Here is a 16813-nt window from a genome sequence, read left to right as displayed (position 1 = left end):
TGCATCTGTGTGCACATCCCCTTTCACTTCTGTCCTCTTGAGTATGTGTGTGTGTGTGTGTGTGTGTGTGGAGGCCAGTGGGTCACAGCTGTACACAAGCTAATTTCTCAGTACGAGCATTACTGCGGCGGTCCGCAGGGCTTCTACTCTCAAACCTTTAGAAGAACATATGTTAATTTTCTAAAATCTCTCATTTTCTCTCTCTCTATTATCTCTTCTAAAAAAGTTATTTTAGTGGTGTCAGCTAAGGCAAACTGTATTACTAATGCTCATACTTAGGATTAGGGATGTGAAACCAGTGTAATAACCTTCAGTGTTTGCCAGACAGGAATGACATCTTAACTCTTGTAGGTTATTTAAGAGAGGTGTGCTATTCCTTTTCTAAAATTTTCAGATTATTTTCTAGAGATCAGTTTATACTAGAGACATGGGATGGGCTCGTTTGACCAAGGCCAGTAAGCAACATAGGAACTACTCAATCAACCAACCTAAACCTCTAGCAAACACATATCAACCTGCTAAAAACCGCTCACAACACCTTAGAAACTGCAATCCAATGCCCAGGCAACTATCGAAAATGCCCTAACCTCACATTTTCTTCACAAAATGTAAAAGAAAAATAGTTTTACTCATAACTCTGCAGATGCCAACTGCATAACAATGTAATAACATAAATATGTAAAGCATATGAGTCTGTGGACTTAATCAGAAGAACAAATCTGAATATTAAACGCACTATGATGAAATGAGCAAAAAAAAAAAAAAAAAAACCTGTCCATGTTGCAATATGCATTCAGACTTAAGAAACATGTCTTCAGATGGGATTGCTACAGAGATTCTCGGCCTTGAAACTCTTTAAACTTATGTGCAGACCAGGAGATGTTAGAAAGGAAGTATGGGCACCAGGAGGAGCCCTACTGTCCGGTAGGAACAGGAAGAATGATCTGCCCACAGACACAGCTGGTTCCTGCCAGAGGAAGCCTGGATGTAAGCTATCACAGCAGCTCAGCACTGTTTACTTTCGCCTGGGGAACCACCTGCTCACATGGGGACAGGACACACAGCCATTCGTCTAGCTGAGGACATATATAGACCTATTATTTTATATAAAGTTATTTCATTTATACATTATTAAAGACTAACCTTAACTCTAAAAGGAAACTTTTAGAATACATAACTTTTTTAAATACAACTGTGGGCATTCCTGCTTGTTCCCATAAGAAAACTTCATTAGCTTTAACTCAGTTCTGGGAAAATATGTAAGGCGTATTGCTCAATTGCTCAATAATGTAAGGCGTATTGCTCAATTGAACTACAGTCTCAGCCCACAGTCAGGCTGACCTCTATGCCACCCATACCACCTTTTACTTTTGAGCTGTTACAAAGAGAGTGAAAGAGATAAAGAGTGTGCGTGAGAGAGAGAGAGAGAGAGAGAGAAAGAGAGAGAGAGAGAGAGAGAGAGAGAGAGAGAGAGAGAGGCTAGCGGGAGGAACACGTCCCCTGCTGTGACAGAGAATATCACTGTTTGCCCAGAAGCCCATAAATTTTGGACAACGACACCGGCATTGCTACCTAAGCTAAAGAGAAGAAAGGAAAAGGTTTGTGGTCAGCAAATTGCAAACAGCTAATTTTTCCAGTTCTATGGGGGTGTGAGTCTTGCGTCTGGTTTTCCCATTGAGTTGTGTGATTGTCCATGCTTGAAGACATTTGCGTAGGTTACCGAACTGGACAACACGACAGACTGTTCAGGGTGGAACTAGCTAGCTGATTGTGAGTATCCTGCGGGCCTCTGAAACACTTGAGGAGTTTATTTGTGGAACTTTGTAAGCTGATGCATTGGGATGAGATGGCTGGAGAGATCCATGCAAAGAGACTTAACAGGGCAGGGACCAGGAGAGCGTCTTCCACCGCTCTCACTACACCCAGACTGCCAACAGTCGTGCTGACCAGCCACAGTGTTACCCTGGATAAACGAGTCCTTCATCGATTGGCCCTGCCTGCTCACATGTCTAAGAGACAGTCCACAGGTGAGTGAAAGAAACACACATTTGCAGTAGAGTCTAGTAAAACACAGCAAAATGCAGGTTTTCAGAGTGGTCGATCAAGATGGCCTTTTTTGTGATGGTGGTTGACCAAGAAACTCTTTCTAAGTATGCTAGTTGAGAGGTCTGGTGGGATGCCATGTTGGCGAACAACATCCAAAACATATGCTGGTGTCCATCTATGCAGCCAGGGAACAATAATCTGGTACTTCATGGGAAAAAGTCTTTGTTTTTACTTTGTACCCTTTTTGACTTCTTTTGTGCAGTCTGCCATTTAGATAATAGCAAAAACATGTAAGTACCCAACAAATCATGTAACTGCCTGCAAACAGTGTTCATGATATCTGAGAACTCTAAGGCCACTTGAGACCAATATTAGAATTCTAAGCTAAAGTGCCACTAAAGTTGCACTTTATGGTCTTAAGGCAAAAATGGGTTTAGGTTGCATTGAAAGGTAATATACAGCATTGCACATTACCTGCGGCAGTGTTCGGCTCTTGGCAATAATGAGCTCTGCACACGTTTCTCTGATAAGAGCGGTATAATTAGGCTCAGTCATAAACATCCCCTGTAATTCAGTGATAAAATGGCTGAGGCAGCGAGCTAAAAGTCCCTAAGGCCAGCCCGCTGCTCAGCTATATAGAAAGGACCTCGAGCTTGTAAACAGTGGTGCTTTGTCTCATGTACTGCTACCTATCTAGGTGTGCGTACACATATGAGAAGGGGCTGATGGGAGGTGTAGTCAACAGCTGGGTAATGAAGGGGCTTTTCATGTCGGGCGATAGCGGCGAAGCTTCTTGTGAGGCGGCAGATGTGGTGCGACTTGGGCAACAGCTGTGGTGAAACGATAACCACGGTGGTGGAGAGATGTCAGAGCGCTGGCTTCTCTCCCTGTGCCTTATCATCACACACACACACTACATACACACCAGTCTGCAATGAAAAAACAGAACAGCCACCCACCACACATATAACAAGACGGGGAGCCGAATCGAAAGCCTGAAATTCTTAAAGGAAAAAAAAAAGGGAAAAATGATCAAAACAAAGTCTGGTTCTTTCCTATCACAGGCAGCAGAGAGCTTAGCCGCACTAATCCACAGCTATTTGAATATTTATGCTTGGATGATATATTGGCCAGTGCTTTAGCATCTTAGCATAGCTAACAGTGCTGTATGTGTGTTAAGGGCTGGCCATGCTTGCAGGGGAAATGAGGACAGAGAAATGTCCTGAACATTTTTCCAGCATTAAGTTGTTCATCTGCTCTGATACAATGGAATGCAGTGCTGGTCAAATGCTCATGAAGGTGTTATTTTAGTGCACGTGGCTCACAAGACATGATGATCTGTAGAAGATGGAAGGGTTCAGCATGGCTGTTCCAAAACTTACTAGGCTTCAAGTCAATATTTTAAGACAACATAGGTGTCATATGTAAACCTCCCACCTCCTTCCCTAAAAATAACACTAAAACATAACTTATACATCTGACTCATAAAGTTGAGGTGCATTAAGTGCTGCAGTGCTGACTTTATTTTGTAAGCCAACCTGGAAGGTAGCATCACATGGTTCCCTTGACAAAAACCTAATAGATTTTTCCATTTGGCTTTTGGATTAGTTTTAGAAACGCTTTTGGATTGGTTGCTCTGTGATCACCAAAGTTGATTATGTTTTGTTATTTTGATAACCTGTACAAATGAGCACAACATTTATAATTTTGGGGCCTAAAGCCTAAATATGATCAGCAGAAGTAAAAGATTTATATATATATATATATATATATATATATATATACACACAATTAGGCTGTGAAAGTAGATGATGGGTTGAGAATGAAGATGAGAATGTCCCTGACAATATCTGTAGTTCCATTTAGCCACTTATTAGCAGCTGGCTTTTTCAAGACAAGTAAAAGCTTTTAAAAAAAATCACAAGGGGTTATTACTGATGTATTTTATGCCATAGAATAAAACATGAAAATATATTGAGCTTGTGTTAACCACAGACCTTATTTAACCAAAAACCCATTCAAAATTAATTGACTTTGGGACAAAGGAGCTGGACGTGCTAAAATGCTAACCAGTTTCTGGGTTTTTGCCTAAAAATACATAATCTCTGCAGCACTCTATTAAAAATAATAATTATGTTTAATTTATATAGCACCTTTCCAGAGCTTAATAATGCTTTCCAACAGTGATACAGGTGATCCAGACAATGCACAGTGGTAGGCAAGGACAAAATGAATATGTTGCATAGACAAAAAAGTATTTGAATAATACAGTAGCCCTAATTGAGAGTGACTACATGCATCACTTAAGAAGAATAACATTAATAAAACAGGTTTTCAATTGAGATTTGAACTCCAAGAATTCAGTGAATTTAAACTTGAGTATTCCCACCTGTCTTTGAATGTGATTTTGAATGCAGCAATTGGCATCATGTGATCCCATTTCAAGGCTCTTTCAAAAGGTTGGCCAAATAGTAATGCTGCCTTATAGGACTTTGTTTTGGCCACAATCTAAAACACTTTTTTTTGGACAAGGCATTGACATTGGATGTCATGACATCTCTTGATGTGCCCTTTGGTTAAATACTATTTAACCAAATGTGGTAATCATTCATGGTACATAAGCAAGTACCTCACCATTTGACACCATCACTGTTCCAGCATACCACTACTGTGATTTCTAGTAATGGGTCTCAGCATGCCTCTATGTGTGAGTGTGAGAATGCGAAATGGGAAAGGACAAGGGAAGAGAGTGAGAGATGGAGACAAAACAAGTAAGAGAAAGAGTTAGACAGAAAGGCAGAAAGCAGTTATTCTTCCTATTTCCTCTGCACCAGCTTTGTGGTCTCTATGAGGAACAGATGTTCACAACTTGATACTGTGCATCAACCCTCTCTTCTTGCTATCTCTAGTCCCAGCACTGCCAACTGCCTGAACGCACAAACCCAAAGTCAGGGTTTAACTATCAATACGCGCACCTGCGAGGGCACATCCATGCACAGATGTGTACAAGCAAATGAAAACTCAACAATTTCCACAATTCACATCACACCAGTGGAGATGTAAAAGAAATAAAATTCACAAATGAGATCACTGCCTGAATGGGATGTCAATTGTTTATCCTAAACAGCAATGCAATTGAGTGAAGAGGAAATTGAGACTTCCTACTTCTCTGATTTTTCTCTCGAGGAAAACACCCCCGCAAACAGAAAAAAATAATAATAATAAGTCAGAGATTTGAATAAGAATTCGGATTTTCTCATAGATTACTTTAAAATCCAAATTACCTGAGCTATTCACATTCATTTTTGGAAAAACACCAAATAAGTTTTTAACTAACTGAAGTTAAATTTGTTAAAAGATGACTTAAAGTCAACAGAGAAATTGGTATTTATTATCTAATTATCAGGTAATGATATACATGTATACAAGCATCATATTTCTGTCATTCTTTGGCAAGATTTTAGAAAGACTGTAGCCTAAAACAGCACCTAAATACTATAGATATTTTAATGGTTATCATTATTTTCACTGCCTCATATCTGGTTATATCTGTACTGCATGTATTGTGCATAGTGAGACTTGATTTTATGTTGACTGAGAGAACTCAACTAAACTATTAAGTTTCCGTACATGAGTTACAGTGCATGAAAGAGCACTGACCTTAATCTGCATTTCTGGGAGTCACACACTGCCAAAAGCTATTAACTGTGAGCCAAAGAGTGTACAGTAGTGACTGTTCTTTTGCTAAATGATAGTGCTATCACCAGGCCAAAAACAAATAATAAAAAAATCACGGTTACTGCATTTTTTAAATACAAATGTTATAATCACCCTCCAAATTTTGAGTCATGGTTACTTATGGTTGCCTCCCTATTTTCAACAAAATTTAAAGGGATATTCCACCCGAAATTAATTCTGTTATTATGCTCATCCTTATCAGAATCAGAATCAGCTTTATTGTCAGGTATGTTTGCACATACGAGGAATTTGTTTTAGTGACAGTAGCTTCACAGTGTGACAGAATGACAGCAACAGGACAGGACACAGATAGTAAAAAATTATAAATTAAAAAAATTTAAATTAAAAATAAAAATAAATAATGTACAAATATACAAAAATGGACAATGTGCCAAATAGCACAAACACAATATACAAAATAGACAATTCAGTATGTACAGGTATGTTGGGTGCAAATTTGAAATGTAGTAAGTATGTGTGTTAAATAAACATAAAAAGTATGATAGTGTTTTGTGTTTCATGTTTATTGTTAAGAGTTCAAGTGTTCATGAGATGGATTGCCTGAGGGAAGAAACTGTTCCTGTGTCTGGTCGTTCTAGTGCTCAGAGCTCTGTAGCGTCGACCAGATGGTAACAGTTCAAAGAGGGAGTGTGCTGGATGTGAGGGGTCCAGAGTGATTTTACCAGCCCTTTTTCTCTCTCTGGATAAGTACAGCTCTTGGAGAGTGGGGAGGGTTGTACCAATGATTCGCTCAGCAGTCCAGACTACCCTCCGTAGTCTTCTGAGGTCAGATTTGGTCACTGAGCTGAACCAGACAGTTATTGAAGTGCAGAGGATGGATTCAATGATGGCGGAGTAGAACTGTTTCAGCAGCTCCTGTGGCAGATTGAACTTCCTCAGCTGGCGAAGAAAGTACAACCTCTGCTGGGCATTTTTCACAATAGAGTCAGTGTGAATGTCCCACTTCAGGTCCTGAGAAATTGTGGTGCCCAGGAATCTGAATGACTCCACTGCAGTCACAGTGCTGTTCATGATGGTGAGTGGGGGGAGAGCAGGGGGGTTTCTCCTGAAGTCCACGATCATCTCCACAGTTTTGAGCGTGTTGAGCTCCAGGTTGTTAAGACTGCACCATACAGCCAGCTCCTTAAACTCCTGTCTGTAAGCAGACTCGTCACCGGCCTGAATGAGGCCGATCAGTGTGGTGTCGTCTGCAAACTTCAGGAGCTTGACAGAGGGGTCTTTAGATGTGCAATCGTTGGTGTAGAGGGAGAAGAGCAGTGGAGAGAGAACGCAGCCCTGAGGAGCTCCAGTGCTGATGGTGCGGGTGCTGGATGAGAATTTTCCCAGCCTCACTAGCTGCTGCCTGTCTGTCAGGAAGCTGTTGATCCACTGACAGACGGATGTGGGGACAGAGAGCTGAGTTAGTTTGGTCAGGAGGAGGTCTGGAATGATAGTGTTAAAGGCCGAGCTGAAGTCCACAAACAGGATCCTCACATAAATCCCTGGTCTGTCTAGGTGTTGCAGTGTGTAATGCAGTCCCATGTTGACTGCATCATCCACAGACCTGTTTGCTCTGTAGGCAAACAGCAGGGGGTCCAGTAAGGGTCCAGTGATGTCCTTCAGATAAGCCAAAACCAGTTTTTCAAATGACTTCATGACCACAGATGTTAGAGCCACAGGCCTGTAGTCGTTAAATCCTGTAATCTTGGGTTTCTTTGGGATGGGGATTATGGTGGAGCGTTTGAAGCATGAGTTTGAAGTATGTTGTTCCAAATACTAATAAAATGAGCAAATACTCATTTACTAATATTTATGTTGTTCCTATATACTACTTTCTTCTGTGAAACATAAAAGAGTATATTTTGAGAAATGCCTCAGTACTTTTTTATCATACAATAGAAGTCAATGGGCTCCAAAGTTGTTTGGTTCCCAAACCCCTTCAAAGTGTCTTCTTTGAAGAACATATCCTTTTAAAGAGTTTGGGCAGAATTTTTAAAGAGTACTGTAGACATTTCTAGACCCTGTTTACAGTACAGTAGGTGGCCTTTAAGCCCCGTCTTTCATCTCAGTCACTCTAAATATTTTTAATACATTTATCAGTTGGCACCATTAAAAATATGTGACTATAGTTTACAATATAAGGTTATTTCACTATGAATTCTCTGTTTTGTAGTTGTTAAAAAATCTAAAATTTTAACAACTACAAAACAGAAAATTATACGATAATGCGTAATTTTCTAAAATTACGTATTATCTTTTCACATTTTTCACAGTAAATGGCTGACCTGGTGATAGGGTGAGACACAAAACATTTCATCATCAAGTGCATAACGCAACAGATTTTTGTAATTCTGCATTAGAGAATGCAGTTCATTATCTCTTACACTTTCTTTCTCTCACTTTCTGTCCTGTCTCACATCCTCTCTTTATCAGCGTCACCCTGTTGAGAAACATGCTCATACACACATTTCATCATTGCATCTTCTTTTAATCTCTGCGATTCAGAACATTGATAGCAATGAAGAAAGATGCTGGCGACACATCTGCTTCCGTAGTGCGCCTTGCTCAGTGTAAAAGTGGATGACTCCATTCCTCGTTGCACTGCCTGTGGCCACCTTCTCATTAGATAAAGTCCCTCTCTGAGCGGCTGTGCTTAAAATAACTTTCATTTACTGCAGTCTGTAAGGGTGACTCAACAGGGCTGCTGAATGCTGGAGCTTCAGTGGGAGAGGACAAAGGGAGAGGACAAAAGAGCTGTGTTTCTCTGGCAGCACCCCGTCTTATCTCTTTCCAGCACTCTGGATGGCGACTGAAGCCACAGGAAAGGATTTATAATGTGCAAGTGAAAAAAAAAAAAAAAGATCTCCCTCTTGCAAACCCTTACCCGTGCTTTCTCTTTCTTTTTTGCTCTATTTCTGCCTCCGTAGAGACCATCATTTCCATACGGACACAATAAGCCCAATCAGATGCGAGCATCTCTGCCACTCCATCAGATGCAGAGAGAAAGAAAGACAGACAAGGACATTCTTAATGCCACTAGGTGAAGGTCAATGTATAAGGGTGGTGTAGGTATAGAGATAGTGGCTCATAATGGAGAGGTTTGAAACCGTCCTCAAAGTAATCACTGGGAAGAGTGTAGAGAGCAGTGCTATAGTCACATCAACAAAGACCTAAATGAAGCTAGGAAGGAGGACCTGTCAGGCGCTGACATTGATGGGCTGTCTATGAGCGTACTCCCATGAGAGCGTTGCACTGTCAATCAAACTGCTGTCAAGACGATAAGAACCCCGTGCTGCACCTTTTGCTCCAGTCACTGTTGCACTCTAAGGCAAGAAACAAACTCTATGTAACTATACATATGTTGAAATCTCACAGTCCCGTGGTACTTCCTGTGGCATAACGCTCTAAAAAACTGCTTGGTTAAAAACAAACCCAATGTGAGATGTTTGACACAGATTTTAAATTATTACTAGTCTGGTGACCCAGTAGTACACAATGAAATCTCCACAACACACCACATAGGACTAATGTCGCTGTGTTCTGCTAATTTCTGTGTTGTGGCTTGTTTCCATTGTGTTTTACTAATTTCATTGTGTAGCAGGAGTGTGTAAGCAGCATGTGTGGCCACAGAATGACCTGACAGGGTAGGTCAGGCAGGGCTATAACTCCCCAGCAGAGAAGAGGGCCATAAACACTACATCAAGACCCAAGACAACCAGTGATCCATCCCCCAGACAACCAGGAACTCATCCTGTTGCTGATAGTACTCTATTGAGGTAGAAGCATAAATAAAATGCACATGAGAGAAAACATAAAAGAATTAGATAAAGTCTGAACCATGTAGAAAATGACTTTGGTATCTTGCAAATCTGAACACAGATATTGTTGAGATCTCTTTTGCAAACTACAGACTTGAGACATGTAATATTCCACAAATCTTTTTTCTTAGTAGACAAATCCAAGAAGCAGGAGACATAAACCTTTTTTTTTAAGTTTCTACTTAGTGGTCTTTGCTAAGGCAAGCATCACCATCAGTGAGGAGAGAAAAAAATCAGTGGAAAGAGAAAAAAAAATCCTATACATTTACAGTGAAGGAGAGCCCCATAACGATATCTAGGCATCAGAAAATTGTCACAGAGACTCGCTTGGTCTCTTGATAGCAAACAACCAACAAGAAACCACACAGAAAACCCTGCTGTAGGTATAAAAATAATAATATTTAAAAATGTGTTGTTTTCTCTTCAAATACTTTTAATATGTTCCCCTGACCTAATAAAATTCTAGTCAACAGATATTACTGAAGCTCTAACCATCTGTTTTATCACAAAGTTGGTATTTACTTTTCAGAAAGGTCGACGTTTTCAAGAAAAGTAATGTTGTTTTTGTTTGGGGTCAGTTTGAAACCAACAAAAACAAACTGGAGAAAAATATAGTTAAACAACTCCAGTAAATAACTGACAGCAGTGAACTGCTACAAAATAATAATCAGAAAATCTGAAAATTCATTGCTGCCATGGTTTAGATCTATGAGACTCCAATGTGTCTTTTTTTATTCATTTGAATATTCATGACATATCAAGCTAATACTTCAATGCCATCTGATTGTTATTAAGGGCCTTGCGTCTTTCAGATCTCAAGCAGAACATGTGGATTAAGTGCAAGGTCAGAATACTTTCCTGACTGATGATTCTTTTAGTACACCAATTAAAACTGCATGTACTTGTCAGCAGATGCATATCAGTAATGATGACATATTTGGCTGCAAATTTACAAACCCGATTCCAAAAAAGTTGGGACACTGTACAAATTTTGAATAGAAACAGAATGCAATGATATGGAAGTTTCAAATTTCAGTATTTTATTCAGAATACAACATAGATGACATATCAAATGTTTAAACTGAGAAAATTTATAATTTTAAGGAAAAAATAAGTTTATTTTAAATTTCATGGCATCAACACATCTCAAAAAAGTTGGGACAAGGCCATGTTTACCACTGTGTGGCATCCTCTCTTCTTTTTATAACAGTCTGCAAACGTCTGGGGACTGAGGAGACAAGTTGCTCTAGTTTAGGAATAGGAATGTTGTCCCATTCTTGTCTAATACAGGCTTCTAGTTGCTCAACTGTCTTAGGTCTTCTTTGTCGCATCTTCCTCTTTATGATGCGCCAAATGTTTTCTATGGGTGAAAGATCTGGACGGCAGGCTGGCCATTTCAGTACCCGGATCCTCCTTCTACGCAGCCATGATGTTGTAATTGATGCAGTATGTGGTCTGGCATTGTCATGTTGGAAAATGCAAGGTCTTCCCTGAAAGAGACAACGTCTGGATGGGAGCATATGTTGTTCTAGAACTTGGATATACCTTTCAGCATTGATGGTGCCTTTCCAGATGTGTAAGCTGCCCATGCCACACGCACTCATGCAACCCCATACCATCAGAGATGCAGGCTTCTGAACTGAGCGCTGATAACAACTTGGGTTGTCCTTGTCCTCTTTATTCCGGATGACATGGCGTCCCAATTTTCCAAAAAGAACTTCAAATTTTGATTCGTTTGACCACAGAACAGTTTTCCACTTTGCCACCGTCCATTTTAAATAAGCCTTGGCCCAGAGAAAACACCTGCGCTTCTGGATCATGTTTAGATATGGCTTCTTTTTTGACCTATAGAGTTTTAGCCGGCAACGGCGAATGGCACGGTGGATTGTGTTCACCGACAATGTTTTCTGGAAGTATTCCTGAGCCCATGTTGTGATTTCCATTACAGTAGCATTCCTGTATGTGATGCAGTGCCGTCTAAGGGCCCGAAGATCACGGGCATCCAGTATGGTTTTCCGGCCTTGACCCTTACGCACAGAGATTGTTCCAGATTCTCTGAATCTTTGGATGATATTATGCACTGTAGATGATGATAACTTCAAACTCTTTGCAATTTTTCTCTGAGAAACTCCTTTCTGATATTGCTCCACTATTTTTCGCAACAGCATTGGGGGAATTAGTGATCCTTTTGCCATCTTGACTTCTGAGAGACACTGCCACTCTGAGAGGCTATTTTTATACCCAATCATGTTGCCAATTGACCTAATAAGTTGCAAATTGGTCCTCCAGCTGTTCCTTATATGTACATTTAACTTTTCCGGCCTCTTATTGCTACCTGTCCCAACTTTTTTGGAATGTGTAGCTCTCATGAAATCCAAAATGAGCCAATATTTGGCATGACATTTCAAAATGTCTCACTTTCAACATTTGATATGTTATCTATATTCTATTGTGAATAAAATATAAGTTTATGAGATTTGTAAATTATTACATTCCTTTTTTATTCGTAATTTGTACAGTGTCCCAACTTTTTTGGAATCGGGTTTGTAGAAATTTCACAGGAATGGAGAGCCCGCATGAATAAGCTCTTCGCAGTCCCAAGATTTTCATTAAATGATGCAGTCATTGTTTTCAGTGAATGTAAATGGAGATCACATAAACTGATTTTTAAGGGTGTTGACAGAGTTTTTCTCAGTGTATTTTAACGTAGCTTAGATGAAGGACAGGGGGCTGAAGCACCTACAGTCTAGAATGACTGTAAGATGTTTGGTTTATGTGCTGTCACACAAATAATTATGCTCACCGTCTCTCGCTGTCTTTACTTCTTACCACCCTTAAAATAAAAATCACCTAATAATAAAAATAATCACTTAACTAGAGTCCCTCATGTTGCATCTAGTTTTCAGCTCCAACAGTGGATCAGTGAAGTGAGTCTTATTATCTTTGTCTTTGATGATTCACTTAAAATCCCTTATAGCAATCTTTTTAAAAAAGCCTGTTTCAGTAGCTAAACCTTAAAAATGCAGCCCATATGGCAGACACATCTGAACCTATGTAGATACATTCTTCACAGATATCCCACAATCCAGTGTGTGTGTGTTTCAGTGGATGGCGAGTCAAAAAAAAAAAGGTAATTTTTTGTGTTTAGATGCATAAAATTATGAATGTCCATTTTTTTCTAATTTTTATCAGTGTATGACTCTTTTTTACCCAGAATAAATCACTTCATATTTTAAAATTTCTTGTCCATAAAATGCATTAAAATGTGTTGTAGATCGTTAGACATAATGTTACACTGCCTTGGAAGCCAGTCTAAAACCAGATTTCTTTGGAGGAACCATCATACAGTACACAAAACACTGGGTAACAAGGCAGTAAGGCAACTGCTTTAGTTTCAGGCACAGCCCAGGTGTATTCACAGCAGACAGATCCTAACACTTTACACTTGATAAGTTTGAGACATTTGCCCTTGCAAGAACAGCATAGACTGACACATCCGTAAATGTGGCCAAATTGCATTTGGTTGTAGAAAAATCCTCGAATATCTGGGTAGATATTGCATGTCCACACCAGAGCTGACCACATATCAGTACAGTGGATTAAGAATTATGGGTGTAGAGACTCAAGTCATAGAGGATTTATTTAATATCTGTGAACTGGGTATTAGCTGTCATGAGAGAAGGAGAGGTGGAGCCAGTGCAATGAGGGCTGCTCTTTTTACAGGATGTCTCAAGGCTGAGAGTTTTGATCTAGCGTAGTGTTCAATTCCATTGACATAAATTCACTTCACACACATACACTAAACACTGGTTAACTCCCACACACATGCTTTTTTCACACACTTCCCTTAAAGGGATAGCTCACCCCAAAATGAAAATTCTGTCATTAATATCTCACCCTCATGTCGTTCCAAACCCGTAAGACCTTCATTAATCTTCGGAACACAAATTAAGATATTTTAGATGAAATCTGAGCTTTCTGACCCTCCATAGACAGCAATGTAACTGAAATGTTCCCAGGCCCAGAAAAGTAGCAAATACATTGTTAATAAAATAATCCATGTGACATCAATCGTTCAACAGTAATAACAAGTAATAACAGTAATACTGTTTTAAAAACAGTAAACATCATATTCAATGAGAAAAAAAGTAGGTCAAATCCAGATAATAATTTAACACAATGGTGAACATGACAAAAAAGTGAAAATGACAAACTGTTTTTTTCTATATTTTTTTTTATAATATGGACGTAAATTGTTTAAATAAAATCAGAAATGTTTCTTAAAGTGACAAGCATCCCTTTTCCAAGTTTGATTTCATGATGCTTTAAAGCATTAACTAAGTGGCCACTGTAATAAAATGACTTCTGCTTTTTTTTTTTTACCATTTCCAGATGGAAGAAAATCTGTAATCATAACCAGCAATAGACTTATGTGTGAATTTCTCAGTGTTTAGACCGGAGCCTTCTCAGGCTGACCAGGCAAGTGGAATGGTGGGACTAAAGAAGGTTTGGGGCAGCTGTCTCTGTGTACTTTACACCACCGGCACTTTCTCCAACAGTAGAGTAGCGCTAACTATGTTTGTTTACATGTCTTTACATCCTGTCATTTCTGAGGGGTGAGGGAAGAAAGGCGTATGTGCATTTCTCATCGGCTCACCTGTGGTGACACCATACCTCCCCCTAAAACTGAGTCACAACACCAGTGAATGGCTAGCAGGTGCGGTGATGGTTAAACAGTCAAAAATGGGGGAATCAACTGAACAAAATGGAGGGAGGGGGGGTTGGAGAAGTTGGTCAATTTTTTTAGCAGCAGCTGTATTTACTAGAGCTTTTCCGCCAATACCTCAGAAGGAGGAATATATTCTGCATTGCATATTCTGCCAAAACCACAAGAAGAAAAGTCACATTCATATTCAAATACAGCTGAAAATGTCTGTGGAAATGCCATCTCTTATCCATATTCATAGTTGGTGTATGCAGCTCTTTGAATCACACAAGTAACTGCTCTGCTATTCAGTTGAAGTGCACCATAGACTTTAGCTGCATGAACGTTATTTGTCAAGGTCTCAGAATTAATAGTTAATGAAAATGTATAGTTTTATAAGCACCTGGTAAGTAGTCTCAAACACATTGTATCAGGTATACGGTGGCCTGATATATGGACACATGTGAATGTCAAAATATGAATCTCATTGCATTATAGATTAAACCACGTGCCATTTATTTTTAACGCGAAACATTTGCAAAGCATTTGTTAGATTTAAAATGATAAACCGATGGTTAGTTCAAAATGAATACAAAATGTATTTGAACACTCTGAGGTTGTCGAATGTTAGCGGAACATGTCCATTTTATTATGATGAACTTCATGGTTGAGCTTTTCCCCTAAAAATCACACTGGGACAGTGAAAATATTAGCAAAAACGGCTTGTCAAATACAATTTGTTTCCAGATGTCACTTGCTTTAATATCTGAAATTAGTATTAGTATACTACACATATTGTTTTACCTCAGAAATAAAACGCATCGACAGTAGCTGACACTTAGACTATATTATTTACTGAAAGTAAGGACCATCCATCAACAGTCTACACTTAGACAGAATGTTTAAATGAAGCACATGATGCTCCTGAAAAATGAAATGCTCAGTTTGTAACTATGTCAGAAAAACATCATATCTTCCATCTGATTTGAATGCCCTCGATCGGGCTCCGGGCACCAGCTGCCTGGCTGCCAATTGCCTGATGAATACGAGTGTTTGGAACTGATATGGGGAAACAGCGACCCCTAGCGGCGCACAGTCAAAACGCGTCTAAAAACCTGGCATTGTGAAAGGACCATCAATACTGCTCTCCTGAGAATCAATCTGACATTTTTATCAGAGACAGGGACAGTGCTTATGATCCCTTAAGAATTGCAGAAAATTGTGGGCACGTCCTAATTATGTTAATAGCAAATGTGATATGAATTATATTAGGAATCCTCAATATCAGAGGGGGTTATACAGCACAAGGGAGGCAGGCTGTCAGCTTGTGGGTCTGAGGAGCTGTCACAGAGAGAGAGAGAGAGAGAGAGAGAGAGAGAGAGAGAGAGAGAGAGAGAGAGAGAGAGAGAGAGAGAGAGAGAGGTTAGGAGCGCAGGAGAACGCTTCTCTTCTCCAGATGGTGTTTTAAACGCAGACAGAAGGGTCATTAGAAAACACACCAGCTTCCAACCACTGACAACAACAAAAATAAACCAGAACGCGAGATGGTGCAGAGCGAAACAACGCAGAATGTGTAACATCAGTAATCTGGGACACGAATAATGATTTTAATGGACCGTGTTTTCGCGTTCAGTGTGGAGGGAGTTCGCGACGAGCAGTTGGAGTATTAACGGGAAGATCTCCGTCCTGAAGCATTTCTGTAGACGAGGACTTTGAGGATTTACAAGAGACTATATTCACTACACTTCTGCTTGGAAACATGGAGCATCAGTGGCAATATTAAAAACATATTCTGTCTCATAGGAGGGATCGCGGACATCTACTGTGGAGTACAGTATAAAACCAAGAACGCGAGATCTGAACTGAATCTGAAGCGATTTTCTTGTGATTTGAGAAACTTTTTTTTCGCCCTGTGCATTTTTACTAATAAATTCAACACGTTTCAAGATTTCGACATTTTAAAGGAACGTAATACCAAAGTCTCACTACTTTAATACTAAAGCTGTGTTCTAGCTTTGTATGATATATTTTCGGTTTCCTGAAATTGAATTACCTCATTATTTATTACTATAACGAAAAACATCGCGTGCAATCCAACAGAACTCTCTCTCTAAGACACTCTTTGATAAAAAGACATATACGCTTTTTTATAAATTTTTGGAAAGTTCACACCTTTTTCAGTGATAATCGAGGCGTAATAATCTCCGTTTCTTTCTGTTTTTATTTTTCGCGTGGATTATTTTTTGCTGCAAATACCTCAGTTTGACTTCGACCTTCAAAAGTAAGTGATCCTTCTGGTGTATCTGCACTTAGTTCGTTCAATATTACCGGCTATTTCTTAAATACAATCATGTAAATCTGGACTTAAGCGAAGATTTTATAAGATGCTTGTAATGTTGGTACAGTCCAGAAATACAGATATTAAATTATCAACGCAACGACATTTTTTATTATTATTATTGGCTATGCTTAGCAAGTACAAAATACATATGCAATACAAACGTTA

General features: G+C 39.4%; 1 protein-coding gene across 8 annotated transcripts in view; it reads left to right on the top strand.

Moving 5' to 3' along the window:
- Positions 1–1425: 1425 nt before the first annotated feature.
- The window catches only part of LOC306874103 (protein CBFA2T3-like), a 49423-nt gene continuing 34035 nt past the window's right edge, over positions 1426–16813 (top strand). For 3 of the 8 annotated variants that reach the window (XM_079423867.1, XM_079423866.1, XM_079423864.1), the window contains exon 1: positions 1683–2027. In XM_079423867.1, coding sequence (XP_079279993.1) covers positions 1832–2027 — 196 coding nt within the window. In that variant the 5' untranslated portion in view covers positions 1683–1831. Of the gene's footprint in view, positions 2028–15709; positions 16589–16813 lie in introns of those variants that run through there. The other 5 variants (XM_079423868.1, XM_079423870.1, XM_079423865.1 and 2 more) reach the window with 5 other exon arrangements.

Source organism: Barbus barbus, assembly GCF_936440315.1.
Source record: "Barbus barbus genome assembly, chromosome: 1".
Taxonomy (NCBI): domain Eukaryota; kingdom Metazoa; phylum Chordata; class Actinopteri; order Cypriniformes; family Cyprinidae; genus Barbus; species Barbus barbus.
The sequence above is the reverse complement of the archived record's forward strand: the minus strand, read 5'-3'. Positions and strand labels throughout refer to the sequence as shown.